We start from the raw sequence: 20,951 nt of genomic DNA on the forward strand, positions 1-20,951 counted from the left end.
TTTGGTATGGCATATGTTCTCCATATAAGATATACCAATCCCCTCCAAAGGCTTGATATCAGTACCACCGCCAAGGCGCCCAACACCAATCCAAGATTGCTCATCTCCCTACAAGAAGAAGCTCAAAGTTAGAACCTAGTATCAAATCTTCAAAACTCAGTTGCTTGCAGCCATAGCATGCAAAGGAGCAGCAATTCGGGGATCTGGAAATCAGTTTGAGCAAAGAAAACTTATGACATCCGACCTTTGATACCTTCCTGAAGGATATAGTAGCATTAGAGCAAGATTACTATCTTATTTATACCGTAAGTTTTGGACATTTTATTTGCTTGACAAACTGGTGACTGTGGTTTCTTGTTTGCTCCCTGTAAATGAGATCATGGATGATGCAAGCAAGGAGAGGCTTGTTTTGTCCAATATTGGCTTTGTCCAAACAAAGTCCAATCCTTACAATGGCACGCCTGCTCGTATTGCTTCATTTTTCCACCTCGTTTTTTTTTTCTCCCTCCATGTGCGTGTTGGTTTGTGGTCGGACTGATCCTTATCTTGTTTTCCTCTAGAAAAAATGACTCTTTTAAAAAAATGACGGCATCCTGAACCCTTATCAGAATCAAGATAGCTTTATAGGAAAAATCCCAAGCGCGCGATCCACTGGATAGTGATAAATTATTAATAGAAAAATGTTTTGTCACTTTCCCTTCATCTGCTTAAGTCCACGGTGGGTGGGGAATCAAATTTATTACTCCTTAAATGTGCTAAACCTTCTAGTTGCTGTAGTGCTCTCACATTATTTAGTGGAGAAACTTTAACCACCATGTCCGTTTAATACTTCTAAGTTATCGGCCTTTGCCATCAGAACTGAATCAGCCAACAGGCTTAATACTGTACGGAAAACCAGAAAGCATCGGGAAAAAAAGCATCTAAATCTTTAGTTTCAACAAGATTTAGAGAGAAAATTGGAAGAAGAGCTATGAATTCTCAGATTTGTAGATTCGAGCAAGCAACACGAGGTTGCACGAAATAGGCTGGAATAATTACCATTGTAATATTAAGTTTCGGTGACTAGTCATAGGCTGGAATAATTACCATTGTAATATTAAGTTTCGGTGGCTAGTTATAGGCTGGAATAATTATCATTGTAATATTAAGTTTCAGTAACTAGTCAATTTCGACATCTTGCAATGTTATCATTAACTGAGGGGGAAAGAACAAAACAAGACATTAAGCAGAGTCCCACCTCTCTCAAGGCAGAAGCATGCTTTCTTCATCATTTGGTTGTTTCTTCTATTACTTCTCATAAATCATTTATTTGCTTTTTAAACAGCCCATGATATGTATATTTGGAATATGGATAAACATTAATAAATCTCAAAATCTGCAACCAACAACATTATTTTGAGTCTATGACAGTCGGTTTCTCTTCATATGCTTTGTGCAAAGACATGTGGCCTGCAAGCTATATGTTTACGAAAGATAAAGTAGTTTCATCATAAATAATCTGAATGCATGATCACAAGTGTCTAACAATCTTTAAAACTGAATCTTCATGAGAGACATTTTGTTGTAGAAGAATCTTTTAAATATGTTTGTGAAAGAAGGAAACCAGTGGAAACCTACATTACTATGACCTTTGCTACTAAAATCCTCTTAGGAGTCTGTCTCACCGTACTATCTTGCTACTGCTCAATTTGGTGTTAAATTAGCCTGGTGCACAATAATGCAGTCCAATTTGTAATGTAACAAGCCGGACTTAAGCCATCAACCTTAAAGAACAAAAGCACTGTCATAATAAATTTCAGGAATGGTTTGAAAATGAAAGGAATATATTGTAGCTCATAATTCAACAAGGTCTGGAAACAACTACTGATGGAAGTAGACCATATTTGAGAAGGGTTATGGACCATCAATAGGGAAGTCCTATCCGGAATAGAGAACCCTCAAGAACCTCATTGAGGAATGGAACATAGAGATCAATGATTTCAATTCTTATTGGAGAGGAGGAGAGGATGGTGGGAAGATAAAAGGATGGGACTATGATAAAGGTATTGACTCTATCGGTATTTGCTCCTTTCTAAGGAATATTGACATGTTTTACTTTAAAACTTAAATAAAAAGAGCTATATTTTGGATATAATATATTTCTATTTCACATATAGCTCAACAAATTTTAACTATAGAAGATGAAAATATATGTTTATATATAAGTTCTCCGTAGTGTGTCCAGGAAAGCAACCAAACATAGTATCAAGAGCCTATAATACAAAATATGGAATTTGGTAAAAATAGGAACAATCTTTTTATGCTGTTTAACCAAGATACATATATGAAAGTAGCCACGAAAATAACCAAACATGGTATCAAGAGCCTATGTTACAAAATAAGGAATTGTCTACACACTAAACAAGAGGATCCATATCATATCACTTGAACAATATTAAATTGAAATAGGCTGATTCTAAGTGTTCATAATCGATAAAACAAACTTCATATATGCTCTAATGCGCACTCCATAAACTTAAGCATGCATTTGGTTCGCGACTGGAATTGGAATTAGAATCAAAATCAAAATGAATTTGAATAGGAATTGGAATGACCATATTTTTCGATGTAATTGATTCGTAACTAGAATCGGAATGGAATTTGAATACTATAGAAGAGTCTAGATTGGATTTTGGAGGATTGGAGCATTCTCATTCCCTCCTGAAGTTGGAATGAGAGTAGGATTTTTCTCAATCAAACAGTTCGAATGAGAATTGCTCATTTCCTTTCCCATTCCAGATCCCAACTCTTCCCCAACCAAATATGTCCTAAAGGTAGATGATGTATCCACTCTTGTCCACAATACCACCCAACTAGATATCAGAATATGTCAAGTTGCGGGGGCATATCTAGTAATTTTTTGTATAGTAAAGATTATGGGTTTGGTTTTTATGTTTGAATTTAGATGTTTTGAACCGGTATTGGTTACATTTAATAGATAATGAAATTGGATTTCTATTTATTCTATTATATTTGAGATAGATTTGAAAACTAAATGTAATGTTGGCTTTGTATTATCGTAGGTTGTTATCCTCGATAGCGTGGCCATATCATGCTTTGGATTTGGGGTGTGATTCTATTAATTTAAATGATACACAGTTTTAGTCCATTTAACATCATATTTAAGTTTGAATGCTGAAGATGGCAATCAGCAATGAGCGCAGTCAATCAAAATATTTTTCATGCATGTGTCCAAATTGAAAGCAACGGTGATCACTCTTTCACTAGTCGACGATTATTAGCTTTTAAGTGCACACTATGATTGAAGATTTGAATCATGCAAAGGATCTACTCAGCCATGTTGTTTCCTCACTAACCAAAGCTTGAAGGGAAGAACCGATCTCAAATTGCAGTCAGAGGGCGGAGGGCTTGCTTAAGACCTTTACATGGAGGCCCGGAAATGAACTTGCTCCCGCCCATTTGCCCACGCCCAAGCCTGGTCCGAGCCCAGGCCTTCTCTTACATAACAAACCTATTAAAAAAATTATGTTCAAGAGGAGACGGGAGGGCGACGAGGAAAAAGAGAAATAGCTGCCCGTAACACGAAGGTCAAGTCAACAAATTCGTTCCTTCTTGTGTGAGTTTTTATTTGTATTTTTATTTTTATTTTTATTTTTTTTGTGTTACCCTAGCATTAATAATTTCTCTGATGGATATTGTTGCCTTCTCGTATTAAATCTTAGCTTTTCTCTTTGGAATGGGAACTCTTGATTTTTTTATAATGATAACAATTGTGCATGCCTTCCACTTGTTTGTCAGAATGTCTTAGTGTTTTGAGAATATTTGCTTTAAAAATAGGGGGAAAAAGAAAAGAGGAAAAGTGGAGATGTTGTTGTTTATGTGTTTGTCAAAATGCTTCAAATGTCAATAGTCCAGTATTTCATCTCAATCTTTTAGTTGATTGGATGCTAGGATCCTAAGGTTTTGGTATCTTATACCTTCAGCAATTTGCTTTTACATGCAATGTTCTCATACCAACCAAAATAATTGTTACAAGTTTTCATTATTTTTCTCCTGTGGTACAATTATTGATGCTTTTGTCTAAAATATCTATATAGGTGAGTATTGCAGTGAAATACGAGGTTGACACTAAGATCATCCATATTCATCTTTAGATCCTTGGTATGTATGCTAACCTTTTGAACCAAATCTTATTTTATTTATCTTTTATTTTCTTTGTATGTTCAATAAAGAAGCAATTATATCATGTATTCTTTGATCCAATGATAATCCATCAATCCATCTAATGCTTTGCTTGCTTAACCTACTCTGATAGTTCTCTAGTGAAAAATTATTTCAATGCTTCTTGTATGTCTGTTTGGATTCAAAACTTTGATAATAGTATCACTAAATTTTTTGTTGTCCTTCTTTAGAAACTAAGATAGTCAACCCTAAATTATGTGTCTAGCATGCAAACTTGCAATGGTTTATGCTTTACTAAAAATAAAAAATAATAGGCATGCAACTTATAAAGTTAATTAGGGGCACATGTTTTTTTATTAACAATAGACCATACATGGATAAAGTTGTTCCAAGATAAGTATTAGAGGGCTCCACCAAATGCTGCGCAATCATGTGAATCCTAGCCTTAGTTACCGGATCTGGGAAGAGGTGTGGGAATGGCCGATGGGTTTGTATGCTCGTGAAGGGAAGTGGATATATAGAAGAAGTTTAGAGTAAAAACCACCTAAGATGCAAGTGCAAAGGCAAGCTCTTAAGAGATTTCAAAGTGGGTGTCTCAGATGTTTCTTGCTACTAAGGTCAAACCTCTATTAACTAATTGCCTTTGTGACATATATGGGAAAAGACCACATGAGTATGGCCAAGCAACTTCTTAACCTTTTTCCCTTTTTGTGTCTTGGGGGTGGGGGAGGGGGTAATAAATATTTGTGTTGCACCTTAGCCATATTATCTAATGTTCTATCATTTTTAAAAATGTCCTTCTTTCTGTTGATAAAGTGATTATTTTAATTACTTTGACAAGTTTTATCCTCCTCCAATCGAATCATTCTTTTTATTTTTCTAATGCACATTTAAGGATTTTTCTGGACTAATTTATTGACTTTGCTGTCATTAAAATATTTCTCTTTCCTTTAGTTGATAAACTCATTAATTAAGGTACTTGGCATGTTTGACCTCTGCCAATGTATGTTGGTTCCTCAAGAAATGTCCTCTTCATGGTCTTTACATTTAGACCTTATTTTGTGCCTTCAAACTTCTTTTTATATTTGAACACATTTTAGTCCGCCTTCCACATATAGATTTAAATCATACATCATCCAAAAATAAAAAATATTTTGTTAAAACAAAACAATATATCCTTTTCAAGTTCGCTTTACAAATAGTTGAATAAATTAGATGACATCTTTGAAGTGCATTTTGGAAATAGTTCTCCTTCCTCTTTGTTGGAGAAGGAAGCGAGCAATGCAAGATATAGCCAGTTTGGGTAGCTTTTGTGACACCATGATTTGGCATTTAATGTTGGATTTTGAGTACCAGATGCAGAGACTCATCCTAGTTATCATGTACTTCATGTATCATAACTACTTTCTTTTTTAGTGTATAGTTAATAAATGATATGAAAATCCACCTCAAGTATGAAAGAATCTAGTTCTTACATGTTTCCTTGGTGATCCGTCTTCTAGAGTTCACCAAGAAATCTTGGAAGATCACCATCATTTGAAATCACAGCAATAATAATTCAATCCACCCAAATCTTCTAGTTGTGCTCCTAGTACATTAAACAGTATATGAAAAACATTATTCAACCTGACCTCTACTTAACAAAATGTTTGTGCCATCATAAGCTTTTATGAATATATTGTTTCAATTATAACCTTATATGATCTTTCGTGTATACTTTCTTACTTACATTAACATCTCAAACCCATTACTTTTAGTGAGTGAAACTTTGTTAAACAATTAAAACAAAATCCTGGTACAATCTTACAACCACCAAGCTCCCCCAGCCTGAAACCTTGTAGGTTGAAAGTGACTTGTAGGTGATCAATGGTTTCTTGAGAAGGAAGTGAATATGGAAAGCTCCCTAAGCTCCCCCACCAAATAGGATCTTTCTGTTCCTGCATCTAAGAAAAATAATGATATAATTGAACCTAGGAGTAAAATGTAATAGAAGAGAACCAAACTTAGGTAATGAGTTTTTTATCTATCTAGTGGAAAGTGATCCTGCTAGCTTTTCATGAGGCAATGTCATCTATATATTCTCCTTTTTGGTGGAAAGAAGCAATAAAATTGAAATGGATTCCTTAGTGGCTAATAATATATGGGAATTAATTGATTTACCTCTAGATTTTTACCATTGGATGCAGGTGGCTTTTCAGAAGGAAACTGGGACCTAATGGTACAGTTGAAAAGATTTAAAGCTAGGTTAGTTTAAACAACATAAGGGGATTGAATATTTTTATACTTACTCATCTGTTGCACCACAATTAGAAACTTAATTTCTGTAGCATCTATTTGTATCCATCAGGTGACTGTTAAAACAGCCTTCTTATATGGAGAATTAAAGGTCCATGAATGTTTGTAGTGCCAGGACAAGAACATAAAATATGTAGACTATTAAATCATTGTACTGTTTAGAGAAGACTCCTAAATAGTGGCATGAAAAATTTGATAGTGTAGTGATATCTAACTTCTTTTCAAGAAATGAATCAGATAAATCTGCATATAGCAAATTTGATGGTAATTCAGGTATGATACATTGTCTTAATGTGGATGGAATTCTTATTTTCTGAACTAGCATTGATAAAATAAATGAGACTAAGTCTTTTCTTTCTCAAAATCTTAATATGAAATACTTAGGAGTAGCTGATTTGATTTCAGGACATAAAATAATTAAAACCCCTGAAGAAAATGCTATTACTCAATCTCACTAAAGTGAAAGTAGACTTACAAGATTCAGTTATTATGAATGTACCTTCCCATACTCCTTTTGATGCTTATAGTAGGTTAAAGTGAGAAAGTGTGGCACAGTGTAAATATTCCTAAATAGTTGGGTGCCTTAATTTTCTTGATGATGATACCAAACCTGATATTTGCTGCTTAGATGGTATACTAGTCAACCCAATAAACTTCACTACAGTGAGCTAGAAAGGGTAATGAGGTACCTTTAAGTTGCAATATCCTGTGGATTAGTCTATGGAGGATGCCCACCTTTTATTGAGGGATATAATGATGGAAATTGGATCTCTGCCAGAGAGGAGACCAAAGAAACTAGTGGGTATGTGTTTACATTGGGAGGTGCTGCTATCGCTTGGAATTCTACCAAGCAGACCTTGATATCTAAATCTACTATGGAGGCTGAGTTCAGTGTTCTTGACCTCTTTAGTGAAGAAGCAAGTTGGCTTAGGAATCTGTTTGCAAATGAATTGGGGAGCCAGCCAATCCTTGTGGTACCTGTACATTGTGATAAACAAGCTGCAATTGCGAAGGCTAAATGTAAAATATATAATGGAAAATCCATACTTATACATCTGGGGCATAACCGAAAGAGTATTCACTATTGATTATGTCAGATCAAAGGATAATTTGGCTTATCCTCGAATTAAAGGTCTATCAAAAAGACTAGTGTTAGAGACATCAAGAGGAATGTTGCTGAAGCCTATAATGTAAATCACCTTCAATGGCAACCCTACATTATGAATGGAGATCCCAGGAAAAGGCTCAAAGGGTAGGAACACATTGTTGAGTGATTTGAGAAAGCACTAATGTGCTAGTGAATAATCTTCAGTTAGGCCCTGCCTATGATAAATTAGTGCTGACCTGCAGTGTTAAAAGGAAGAGCATTAATCTCTGAATGTCATCATAGCCATTTGTGTAGGATACTTGTTGCAGGTTGCCCTTAGATGATCTGCCTGCATGGTTGTATGAGAGGAATGCTTCCTATGAGAATACATGCAAGGCTGTAACTTGTGAACCTGTAAAGTGTGATCCTTGCTCACATTGTGTGTTGTATGTTAAATTTGCACGTGTGCCTGAAGTTTAAGACATTAATCACTTTCGACTTGTATGAATTGTGACATATGTACACATGGTGGATGTTCCAGTCATGAAGACACCTTCATTTGATGCAAAATGTGTGATGCCCCTTTTTAAATTTTGATGAGAGGTTATTATGAGAGGTTTTTGTTGTATCTCGGGGTTAGACTGGCATGAGACTGGTTGCACCATTGAGGGGAAATGGAAATCTATCCCATGGACAGCGACTCAGTAATGTGTCTTAGAATCTCGTCTCATTTTTTTTTTTCTTGTTCTCGTTTTCTTATGTTTTGCTTTAGGTTTCCAACAATCTTGGCATCAAGCTTGCATCTTGCTGCTCTTCTTGAGGATGGAGCACTCTTTGGTCAAGGAGGGGACCCTTGCATAAATAACAATTGCTAATGGTTCTCAAGTGATCAAATATAGATGCAATTGGAAGTTCTTTCTGAAACAAAGTATGCTCTGGATTGGGAGGTTAAAACTTTTCAAAAGAGAAGTGTAACAGCATAATGATCGGGCATCATTATAATGTTTTATATGCTCAGAAATGCATTAGAGTTGAAAGACTGGGTTCTCATTGGAATAATGGTCTTCATTATAGGCATTTTGTTCTGCTTTCTCATTTACTAGTTTGGCAAAGAAAAACCATCTTAAAAGCTACAATTCTAGATGAGCAGTCCATTTATCATAAGAATTCATAGGAGAAACATGCTCAATACCTTATTGGTTGTCAATAAGCGGGTATAGGTTCACATAAATATATCTATTCCCAATGTGCAGGCAAAAGAACTTGGCATTCATGTCCCCTTTAACTAATCCATGAGTTCTGAAATGCCTCTCGTTATTTGCAGCATGGTTACTTGTTAGCATTTTTTGCTTCACTCAGTTGAAATTATAGAAGGTTCATATTTACAAGAGTAGTTTTAAGATGGACTTTGACTTTTTTTTTACACTTCCTGATGCAACTTAATTTGAATAGAATAATTTTGAACATTAAATTTAGGTGGCTCAAATTCCCACATCTTGTGACACTAAATATCATAAGGCAGAGAGAGTAGCCAAGTTTTCCTGTGTCCTATGAAATTTGATCGTCATATCATTAGGGAATGAAGGTCCGAGGGTTGGAGATATCATGTTTAGATGGATGATCTATTTCAGGTAATAAAACAAGCTGTTTCAAAGTATTCTGCATGTGTTTACTAAGTAATCAAAAACAAGTAGTACTCCCTCTAAATACAGTAGTTGGAAAATTTAAAGTAATCATTCTCCTAGGCAATTCTGACCAACCTTTGTATTTGGGTTGAGTTACCATCCCAAACTTCACAGAGCAACCAAAGTTGAAGCAAGTCAGTGCAGACACCTAAGAAGGGCAAAATACTTATTTAGTAATCTGATTAATCTTTCACAACCAATTCCAAATGCTTCTGGGGAACTTATTAGTTCTGCTTCTGAGGCGGTTCCAATATTTTATGATGATCAAGCTTTGTTCAATGAAGGCGAAACTATTTGCTGTTTATCATTTGTTGAATCCCTGTATAGTGTTTCTGATGAATTTTAAATAAGCCTTATTCTTATTTAATATTATCTAGCACAACCACTCACATATGACTATCATCCCCAACCTTTTTCTTGAGTACTACTCTTCTATCTCCAAATCTGTTCCCATACTAGCTTCTGGTTTAGGCTGCATGGTAGCTACCAGTCCAAGAATTAACAAGTCTGCATATGGACATGCTATCTATAAAACTTGTGTTCGATATGTTAGCTGCTAAGTTTTCAGTCGTATTACTCCAATTTGCATTGCATAATATGAAGGATTGAAAAATTCTGAGATGGATATCTGCATGATAGAATGTAAATGTACTTTTGCATTTGGTGCTTGCATTATATTTTCTATTCCACAGAGGACATATTTAATTCTTGATCACTGGACAACTCTGTAATAGAAACATATTAGTGCACTGGAGGAATTGTCAACTACTTCAGTGGAAATGAAACTTCAACGGAGCATTGAGATTTGGAAGATGGGAATTGTCAACTACTTGGATGCACTCAAGCTGCAGGAGAGACTTTTTTCAGATCGTAAAGGTGGTAAAATTCTAGACACCGTGTTGTCCCTTCAACATCCACCTACTTACACACTTGGAAAACGGAGAACATATCACAATTTGTTAGTGCCTGAGGCCGACCTCAAAGCCATGGGTGCTGAGTTGCACTACACGGAGAGAGGAGGAGACATAACCTTTCATGGCCCACGGCAAGCTATCCTATATCCCATCATCTCTCTTAGGGATATTGGGTTTGGTGCACGGAAGTATGTTGAAGGCCTTGAATCGGCTATGATTGAACTTGCAGCTCTGTACGGTGTGAAAGCTCATACAGGGAAAGTAGGTGAAACTGGGGTATGGGTGGGAGACAGGAAGATTGGTGCCATTGGTGTTCGAATATCTTCAGGCATCACTTCTCATGGTTTGGCCTTCAATATAGATCCTGATCTAAGTTATTTTAAGCATATTGTGCCTTGTGGAATTTCAGATAAAGGGGTGACATCATTGAGAAGAGAGATCAAGATGGAACTTCCATCTGATGAAGTGATTCATGAGCAGCTAATACAGTGTTTAGCAAGAGTATTTCGTTTCAGTGACCTCCAATGGAAACAAGATCCATTGTCCTTGGAAACTAGTGAGCTTAAGTGAGATACGAGGCATAATTGATTACAATATTTTTCTTGATAGGTGTGTACTTGTTCTAATACTTATTTCTTCGTTGTAACTTATTCATTAAGTTGTTATATTGAAAATTTTGTTGGACTAATTATCAAATATGTTTCAATAAATTGTTTAGGCAGAGCTGATGCAATTTTGGATTTTGGAAAAGTTTGGTGTGCATTAAAAACAAAATTAAGTGGTAACTTTGGGAAGAGATGGTGTTTGTTCATGATGCAGATGAGATCTCTTCCTCAAAACCAGATCTCGAGTGAAATGGAATGCTCTCTTGAAAGGTTACATTAAGGGATACCCTAACAACGACTCAGAAAAGAGGATCATTGCATTTTATATCCATTATATTAAAAGAAGAGATGGTCGCCCATGGTGATATTGTATGGAAGCTGGTGCTTTCATTCTTATAATGTGCATATATGCTTCAATAACAGCATACGACTAACACACTTATGGTGAGCAAAGTTTTGTCTCGGTGTTGAATCCAAGAACCCCACAAATGCATCACGGTATGTTTCTTTAAGTTGCTTGGTATGCTACAGAAAGAAGGGTGACGCAAAACATACTCGTCCTTTTTCATAGATTATGCTGTCCATAGAGCAATGCTTATTTAAATTTTGCTTATTTCAATCTTCAATGAGTCTCACGTTGAGCAGACTGTGACCAGCATGGAACTAATAGCCTGATGTTCCTCAATCCCAGTATATCTGATTTCAGCATCTTAATAAACTACAAAAACCAAAATTCCAAATCTTTGCTTGGATCTAGCTTTGAAGGAGACTTAAGTAGGATATATGTTTTGATGTGTTTGTTTCTCTTTGAATACTCTTTTATCTTTTGAAGGAAGATAATAAGGTGTTATATAACGCTAGAATCCAATCAGTACAGGTCACAAATATATATATATATATATATATATATATATATATATATATATATATATAAAGATGTAGTAGAAAGTTTTTAATTAGAATAGAGAGAAAATCATTGTTGAAAAATATTTATCATTTCAAAATCCTGTCTAAAGACGGATGTTTGTTTTGGACATTTGGATTCTCTTACTAATTCTCCAAGTTGCTAGTCTATTATTTTTTCTATCTGTTGCTGCAGAATTTGGACTGAGGTCGGACTGCAGCTCGGACGACCTTGGAGTCAATTGAAACCGAGCTGAGCAAGTTGGTTGAGGCGTGCTAGAATCGACTTCCTTTAGAGATGGTCTGCAACAAGTTCACTAATTGAAGTGTTTCCGGCGGGCGCCCTTCGATGTCTAAGTCAGAATAGAGAGGCAACAATATAGAACGAAGAAAATTTCAGCAAAATGTGGTCTTTATGAATGGTAGAACATCCGCGATATCTTGCGTATATGAGGTCCCCCAGGCTGCCCTTTTATATAGGAGAGTCGTTTTGTCATTATTTGGGCTAATATGGTGTGTACTGATAGCCAAATAATTGTTGGTAGTACGGCTGCGATATGGGAGCCAGTCTACATGGGCAGCGTGCAATGCTGATGGGATGTAGGCTGTGGTGCTACCATGACTGCAAGCTCCCAGGGCTGCTGCCAATTGTTAGGATTGTTAATTCTTGTCGATACATGCCTTCGGCTGATTAGCTTCTCAATTGGTGGCTCCTCGGCTTATCGACTCTTCGGCGGGGGATAAAGTCATTCTTTTCGGTTTATGTCCAAGGTCAAGAAGGTCGATTTGGCCGGAGGTTGAGGTGGCTAATATTTCCTCTATCACTTGCCCCCCACTTTCAAGGTCGAACTGCATTCTATTTCGAGCAAAGAAAATTGAGTTATCACATCGATCGAGGGTGAAACCTTTATCAAGGGGTAATAAATGAGTCGATCGATCTTCTCGAAGCGTCGCCATACCCAAGGTGTCTCGAGGCATCATCATTGCAGGGTCCTTGAGGCGTCATTACTGCAGCAATCTTGGTGGATCGCCACACCGTGTGTCAAGCTGACATATGGTTTGATCTGTCTGAGTACTCGAATCAGTGCTTTGATCAGGGCCATTTGTGCCTCTATATAAGGGTGGCCTCTTCCTTCCGTTTATAATTCTTGCTTCATTTGCTCCGCCCGTGCGTTCAAGTGTTCAAGCTCTCGGGTGGTGCTCCGGTGAAGTCGCTCGGCTCCAGCTTCAGCGTCCTTCGTGCTTCTCCAATTTTGGTGGATTTTTGTTCCTCAACCGCTTAGCCATTTCTCGTTATCTTCTCCTTCGCTGCCTTGTCTTCTTCTCCTTCATCTTTTTCTTTATCTTTTTCTTCATCATCATGAGCGATAGTGAGGTTAACGCCTCGGAGGGGAGTCAGTCATCAAACCATTCACTCCAGGCTCAACGGTCGTCACCTGTGGACAAGGTTCACTATACTGGTACTGGACTCCGTATAGGTGCCATACTAATATAGTATCGGTACAGTATGGTATGGAGTTTTTTTGAAAACCAAGGGTCAGTACGCCATCATACCAGTACCAGTACCGAATCGGTACGGTATGCTTGGTACCGTCCGGTACGGTATAGTACGTCTGGGACCATCCGGTACGCTACGATATGACATACCTTGCCTGTAGGTGAGGCTGAGTTCGATGTCCTGTTAGGCCCCAACCATGAGGCATCTATCCTTACCTAGGAAGAATTGGACCTTATTCGAGCACAACATCTCATACCCCCCAAGTTTACCTTTGAGCTCACTAGTCCTGATGTCCGGATGACTAGTCCTTTTCAATCTCGGCTTGGCCTGTACGAGAAAACTCTAAGGGCCGAACTGAGACTACCTCTTTATCCCTTCTTTGTCCAGCTGATGAGGGCCTACAGCCTCATCACGACCCAATTGGTCCCGAACTCTTAGCGGGTCCTCGTCGACTTTCTTTTCCTTTGTCTCCTTTGGAACATCCAAGCCTCGATTTCCTTCTTTCGGAGGTGCTTCACTTTGAAGAGGCATCATCGAGACAACAGTTGGAAGTACTTTTCTCCTCAGAATGACCGCCAGTTGATCCGAGGCACTCCTTCCTCCATCCACGGATGGAAAAGGGGATTTTTCTTCATTTTTTCAGAGCAACCATGGCTGTTCAAAACCATATAGAGGATGCCTCTGAGAGATTTAAATCGGCCCCCAAGGTTGTAAAGTGACGATCAAGGGACTTTGGACAAGCTTCCGAATCCCAATCCAGAATTTCTACCCTACTAGAGTTGTTGTCTGAGGAGATGTTGAACAACGTCAGTCTAAGCCCGACCGATCCCTAGTCCAGGTGCCTTCACATAACTTTTTGCAAAGCTAGTCCAGGTGGAGCGGAAGGTCAATGAGGACCAAAAGTTTGCCAGTTGGGCTGAGGAAAAGGTCGTCGAGGCTCGGAAGCTTGTTGCCCAAGTCAAGCGGAAAGCTACCAGAGCAATCGAGGAATACTGCGCCTCAGAGGAGTTTCGAGAAAAGACCCTAGAGAATGCGGCCATCACCTTCGGGAAAGGCTTCAAAGAATGTCGAGCTCGGGCTCAACAGCTCTTTCCGGAGTTAGACTTCACCAGCCTCGACAATGATGATGATGGTAAAGGCCTAGGTGGCAAAAGCAGCATTGTCGGCGGTGACATCGGTGGCAATGGCAGAGACAACGACGTTGGTGGCGGTGGCGGAGGTGATGACCTCGGTGTTGGTGAAGACAGCGAGATCGGCGGCGGCAGCAATGGTAAAGGCACCGAGGGGGGCAAAGGAGTCTTTCTGAGGGGATGCCCTCCTTGTCTTGGATCCAAGTCTTAGAGGAACCTCTAGATTAAGGCCCCAGAAAAATTTCAAGTGGGCTGGGTCCTGAGGAGGCCCCATGTATCTCCGGGATGTCCAAATTTGAACATGAGTGCATAGTCGTCTAATCTGAAAGATAAACACAACAAAAAAAATTATTGAAAATAAGTTTGGACTACAATGAGCCTTATTGATAATAGATGCAGAGACTGTCAGAGTTCTAATTTCATGGGATCAGGGCGCTATCGAGGTGTTCCAGCATGTATGTTCTCGATCACACTTAGTTACCTAGCATGGCCCTTCCCAATTCGGGCTCAGCTTTCCAAGTTTTCCTGCTTTAGACCTGACCACGATTCTAGAACCGCCGGTTTCGGTTCCACAAAAACCTAGAACCTTAACCGTAACCGAAAATAGTCAGTTCGGTTCCGGTTCTAGAACCGCCGGTTCCAGTTCTAAACGGTTCCGATTCCGGTTCTAAATGGTTTCGATTCCGATTTTTCAACATAAATTATAAAATTTTGAAAAAAAAATAATTGTGTAATTAATTTGAGAAAAAATTATAAATACAAATAGATTGTGTAATTAATACAAAATGATAATTTGTACCTCATTTTATTATTTACTATCAAAGTAAATTTTACTAATACAACTAGATAACATTATAAAAAATAATAAGTTACATTAAATAAATTTGAACCATTTCTTTTTCTTTTTTTTCCAGTTCGAACCGGAACCGAACCACCGATTCCGGTTCCGGTTCCGGTTCGGTTCCATCAAACCTGAAACCTTAACCGAACCATATTTCTCAAGGTTCTGGTTCAGTTAAGAACCATGAGACACGGTTTCGGTTCCGGTCCGGTTTTCCGGTTAGAACCGGACCGTGGTCAGGTCTACCCTGCCTGCAACGCTTTGATCTTCCTCAAAATAAGGTCACCTAGTCGGAAGAGCTTGCCCTTGACCTTGAGTTGTATTGGGTCCCTTCCTCTGGTATGTCGCCAAGCGAATCTAAGCTTGCTCCCTGGTTTCTTTTAGCAGATCGAGGTTAGCCCGAAGCCGATCTAGTTCGTCTGTTCGTCGAATCTTTCCATCCGAAGTGATGGAAGATTGATCTCGAGTGGGACCACTACCTCCGTTCCAAAGGCAAGATTGAAGGGCATCTTTTCGGTGGGAATCTAATGCATCATTTGGTATGCCCGCAGGACGTTGTATAGCTTTTTGGCCCACAACTCTTTTGCTCGATCAAGCCTTGCCTTCGACCCCTATAGGATAGTTCGGTTTGTGGTGACGATCACTCAAGAATGTCGGAACCTGCAGATTATGACCTTCCAAATAAAGTCCTAAGTCTTCACCTCGGTAATCTGGGCTACTAGCTCGGCTTCTGTCCACTTGGTGAAGTAGTCCACCGCCACAAAGAGGAACTTGTGCTACCCTGTTGCTAGTGGAAGGGTCCAAGGATGTTGAAACCCCACTGTGCAAATGGCCATGGGGCGCTGATCAGCGTCAATGGCATAGCTGGTCATCGATGGATGCTCGTGTGTCGTTGATATCGATCATACTTCATGATGAGGTTGGCCAGGAGTACCCCTATTGCAGGATCTTGTAAGCTAGGGATCTGCCCCCTCAGATGGTTGCCACAGATGCCTCTGTGCACCTCCCAAAGTGCGTAATCTACTTCGGTTGGATAGAGGCACCGGAGGAGCGGCAACGAGAATGACCTTCGATATAACTTGTCGTCGAGGAGGATGTAGTGAAGGCTTGGCACTTTGTCCAGCGGGCTCCAGCCTAGTCTGTAGGCACTTTTTCATCCTTCAAGAAGTCAACAAGTGGATCCATCCAGCTCAGCTCGACATCAATGTTCAGCACAACCTCGGGCTCGTTGATGCCCGGTGCCTCCAAGACTTCGAAGTAGGTGGCTTTGGTCAGTTCGGTAGTCTCCAAGGTAGCCAACCTTGACAGCAGATTGGCCCTGGCATTCTTTGCCTGAGAGATTTATTGTATGTCAAAAATACAAAAGGTCGAGGTAATGTCCTGTCACGCCCCAAGCCTGGAGCATGGCAGAATCCGCACGCCCACACGGCGGACCGCATAGGCATGCAAGGCAGCTAATCATATCGAAGCAAATACAAATACTTAAAATTGACATAATTATTTAAATTGTTCAAAAGCAGTCTTACAAAATTTCAAAATAACATTTGCTAACATCATTCAAATATCCAAGGTAATCTAAAATGCTAATAACTAAAGAAGTAATCGAAAAGTCTAGCGCACTCCCCAATCCCGTGCGATCAAGTCTCTGGATCTGAAAAACAGAGAAAATAGAATAATGAGCTACACTAGCCTAGTAAGCAACAAAATATCCCAGAGTGGGGTCAAAGCATATCAGATCAAATACAAAATAATGACTAGAAATAAATCACAAATAATATTGTTTTGCTCTTTTCAAAACTTATTATCATTTTTACCAAAAACTTTGATATCATAATCTCAACATAATAGGCTACGACCACGCAACCCAGTGGCATGGGTTGCACAAAGTGCCAAAAACCACTATTGTTAGTCACCGATGGCAACGGTGTCCAAAAAACTACTATTCTAATCACCGGTGGCACGGTGTCGAAATCGATTTCTCACAGATTTTAAGTCGATAGGTCCAACGTATAATCCCCATTGGCAGGGCCAGAACAGAATAGAATAGGTCATAGCCATGCTAAGGATGCATATATACAAAAATAGATTTTATAAACTATCCGGTCATATTTTACGGATTTCAGAGCATATAACATGATTTTCAAATAGAATTTAACATGCCTGACACATTTTACTGAATACAAAATATATGTCAAAACTTAATCGATTTATCAAATAATTTGAAAATCACACTTGAAGTATTAAGTTACTTATCTCTTCTCGTTTAACTCCTACTTCAGGTAGGTAGATCAGGTTCACCTATTTAAATTTAATTAATTTCTTTATTAATTTTAGAGCTAAGCAAAACCAAAAATAATACCATTGGACACGGCCCAACAGGGCCCAGAGTTGGCCCATAATAGGCATGTCCCAATAAGCCCATATCGTACACAGCCTAATGGGCCCGCATAGACCCAGCCCAATAGGGCCCCCAAGGTTGGCCTCTAATTGGTTCATTTATGCAATAAAAATTCATTATAGGGACTAATACCTAATTACAGAGTACTCTTCCGTAATAAAACTTGAGTAAAGGGACCAAATAATATATTTGAGGACCTTTATGTAATAAAACTTTCTTACAGAGATCAAACATTAATTACAGAAGACCCTTTTTGTGAAATAATATACTGCCAAAGGCTTAACTGCAAAATTCTTTTTTTTATTGGCCAAACAAATTCGAGTTTCGGGTTTCGGATTTCGAGTTTCGAATTTCGGGTCTGAACTGGATTTCGGGTTTCAGATTTTGGGTCTGAACTGGATTTCGGGTCTGAAATGGGCCCAAGTTGGGCCTACAAAGGGTACTGCCCAACTGGGCTGGATTGGGCCCAAGTTGGGCCCGCAATGGACAGGGCCCAACGTTGGCCCGGTTCAGCCCACGATGGGCTTCTCCTCCTTCCATGCCTTACCCCAAATAGAGAAGAAGGGAGCTGAGAGGAGGAGGAAAGGGATGGTTGGGTGGCCGGCCTAGGCAGTCGGGGGTCGTTGCCCAGTCGACGACCAGTCTGCCGCAGTGGTGGCCGGCGGCTGCTACGACGACGGGCGTGAAGAAGAGACTAAATGTGTCTCAATTTAGGGTCGAACAGAGGAAGAAATCAAGTTATTTGGCAATAGAACGAAGACAAGGAGGAGGGAGACTCACCAGCGGGCAACGGAGGCGGTGGAGAGGAGGGATCTCAGCAGAGGAGGGGCTCGGTCCGGCGGCTAATGGCAGCGGTGCTTTCCGAAGGGGAAGTGGATCTCAAAATAGGGGAAGGCACGGTTGGTGATGGTGGTTGATTAGGCGGCACGCCAGCCACTTGGGAGGCAAGAGCAGAGGAGGGAGAGGGAGGAGAGGAAAAGAAAGACAGGGCTCGGAGATGGTCTTAGGAGGAAGAAGAAAGAGGGTTTTATAGAATTATTTTAAATGGCTCACAGTCGCAATTCCCACGGCGGTTTGGCGAAATCGGCAGCCACAGAGTGGCTGTGGAGTGGACGCGGGATAGCTGCGGTGCGGCCGCGGAGTGCTCGCGGCGCCCCTGTGCCCGGAGAAGTTGGAGGGGATCGCGATTGCGATCCCCTGCTCTGCCCCCCAGCCGACTTCAGCCCAGTATCTCACATGTCCTTTTTCTTTTGTAGATATTTGATTATTGATGGCCCTCGAGCCTTGAATTCTCCTCGCACTTGACCAACCAACAGTTGGGAGTCGATGAAGACCTTCAGTTGCTAAACTCCGAGCTCCTTGGCGAGCTTAAGCTTGGTGATGTGTGCTTCATATTCAGCTTTATTATTTGAGGCCGAGAACTTGAATCGTGGAGCATACTCCATGATTACTCCGTCCGGGCTAGTGAGTATGAGCCTAGCGCCACTGCCCTCCAAGCCCGACAAACCATCTACATGCAAGATCCATGGCCACTCTATGGCTTTCTTTTTAGGGAGCTCAGTGGGATCTTCATCAGGGAAGGTGCATTCCACCAGAAAGTCTGCCAGCACCTGCGCCTTGATTAATGGCCAAGATCGATGCTTCAGGTCAAATTCGCAGAGCTCCACCGCCCACTTTGCCAATGAACCTGCATTTTCGAGCTTTTGCAAGACTTGCCTCACCAGCTAGTCGGTTAGGACTGCGATCAAATAGGCTTGGAAGTACAGCCGAAGTTTTTGATTGAGATGATGAGAGCGTAAACCGTTTTTTCCATTTTGGAGTATCTGATTTCAGTGTCTTGTAGGATCCGACTTGTGTAGCAGATCGGCTTTTGGCACCTTTCTTTTTCCTGCACCAGTACTGAACTCACAGCAGAAAAGGAAATGGCTAAGTATAGGTAAAGCATTTCTCCAATCTATGGTTTTGTGACAAGAGGCGATGAGGCGAGGCACTCTTTCAGTTGGTCGAAGGCATCTTAACACTCCTTGGTCCCTTAGAAGTCCTTTGGATGCCTTAGAGCCTTAAAGAATGGAAGGCAATACTCTGCTAAATTGGAAACAAATCTGGCTAGTGCCACTATCCGACTAGTCAAGCGCTGGACGTCTTTGATGGTCTTTGAGGGTTGCATGTCCTGCACTACTCGAATTTTCTTTAGGTTCGCTTCAATGCTGCACTGATCACCATAAATCTCAGAAATTTCTCTGAGGTGACTCGGAAGGTGCACTTCATCGGGTTAAGTTTCATTTGGTACCTTTTGAGGGTCGCAAAGGTTTCCTCCAGGTTGGCAATGTGCTATTCCGATGCTCGGCTTTTCACGAGCATATCATCAACATACGCCTCCATGTTTCGGTCGACCTGCTCTTTGATGATTTTGTTGACAAGACATTGGTAAGTGGTCCCTGCATTCTTTAAGCCAACGGGCATTACTTTGTAGCAGTAGAGGCCTCTATCAGTAAAAAAGGCCATCTTCTCCTCGTCCTCGAGCAACATTGGAATCTGGTTGTACTCAGAGAATGCGTCTAAGAAGATTAGCAGCTGATGCCTTGAGGTTTCATCTACAAGCTGATCGATCCTCGGCAGCAAGAATATGGGCAGGCTTTATTTAAGTCCGTATAGTCGATACAAATTGTTGACTCTAAAGGGTTGATTTTGATGATGCAAAATAGTTGAGTTAAAAGTTGACTAATTTATCACTTTGAGTATGGTTGATTAATTTCAAAAAGCAAGAAGAAGGCCTTTAATCACTCTCAAAAGAAGATCATCCATCTGAAGCTCCACATCAAGAAGCAAACTCCCAAAAGGCCATGAATACATTCCTTGGAAGCTTAGATACAAGTACAAAAGATTTCGTCCTGAATTACCTCAAGAGTCAACCCTAAGCCTGCAACGGGTCAACCCCGAAATATTGTCGCTGACTAATGTACTTTCACGAGCCAACTCCAATAGATCGTGAGTTGACCTTAGAATAGTCTCAGAGGACAGATAGAAAGCCAAAAAATTCATCTCATTAACAAGTCGACCCATGAAGTACTCGAGCTGACTCTAGCGTAGCACGAGTCGACCCCAGAAAAGCAAGTCGACCTTAGTATAGCCATAGTCAAAAGACAGAAAGTTGAAAAAATTACTGCATTGGCGAGTCAACCCATAGATTCTACAAGCCGACTCCAAACATACAGGAGTCATCCTCAGGAACAGTCATGTTGACCCCAGAACGGCTACAGTGGAAAGACAGAAAGCGGTAAAAAATAATCCGTTGAAGAGTTGACCCCTGAAATCTCGAGTCGACTCATAAACTAAGAGAGCCAACTCTAGAAGTGCCACAGACGAAAGAACAGAGCGCAGCTGAAACAGAAGCAAGCTCGAGCCGACTCCTA

The 20,951-nt window shown here is 40.0% G+C and overlaps 2 protein-coding genes across 9 annotated transcripts in view; one reads left to right on the forward strand and one right to left on the reverse strand.

Annotated features, from left to right (window-relative positions):
- Positions 1 to 343, reverse strand: part of LOC103719246 (cytochrome P450 709B2-like) — a 4,430-nt gene extending 4,087 nt beyond the window's left edge. The window contains exons 1-2 of one of the 3 annotated variants that reach the window (XM_088715495.2): positions 245 to 343; positions 1 to 108 (exon numbers count right to left, since the gene is read on the reverse strand). The exon at positions 1 to 108 is cut by the window's left edge and continues 170 nt beyond it. In XM_088715495.2, coding sequence (XP_088571621.2) covers positions 1 to 108; positions 245 to 276 — 140 coding nt within the window. In that variant the 5' untranslated portion in view covers positions 277 to 343. The remainder of the gene's footprint in view (positions 109 to 244) is intronic. The other 2 variants (XM_017845745.5, XM_088715496.2) reach the window with 2 other exon arrangements.
- Positions 344 to 3,049: 2,706 nt separating this feature from the next.
- Positions 3,050 to 10,886, forward strand: LIP2 (lipoyltransferase 2). 6 transcript variants are annotated; one of them, XM_088715497.2, is made up of 4 exons: positions 3,050 to 3,616; positions 4,098 to 4,161; positions 6,369 to 6,426; positions 9,984 to 10,886. In XM_088715497.2, exon 4 carries the CDS (start codon positions 10,029 to 10,031, stop codon positions 10,731 to 10,733), a length of 705 nt encoding a protein of 234 aa, XP_088571623.1. In that variant the 5' UTR covers positions 3,050 to 3,616; positions 4,098 to 4,161; positions 6,369 to 6,426; positions 9,984 to 10,028; the 3' UTR covers positions 10,734 to 10,886. The 6 variants fall into 6 exon arrangements, with proteins under 6 accessions (XP_088571623.1, XP_088571624.1, XP_038986782.2 ...); XM_088715498.2 differs by having other exon boundaries at positions 3,050 to 3,587; XM_039130854.3 differs by lacking the exon at positions 6,369 to 6,426 and having other exon boundaries at positions 3,051 to 3,616; positions 9,942 to 10,886.
- Positions 10,887 to 20,951: the final 10,065 nt, after the last annotated feature.

Source organism: Phoenix dactylifera, chromosome 2 (assembly GCF_051530095.1).
Source record: "Phoenix dactylifera cultivar Ajwa chromosome 2, Ajwa_hap1_PhDact_Kaust_v1.1, whole genome shotgun sequence".
Lineage (NCBI taxonomy): Eukaryota > Viridiplantae > Streptophyta > Magnoliopsida > Arecales > Arecaceae > Phoenix > Phoenix dactylifera.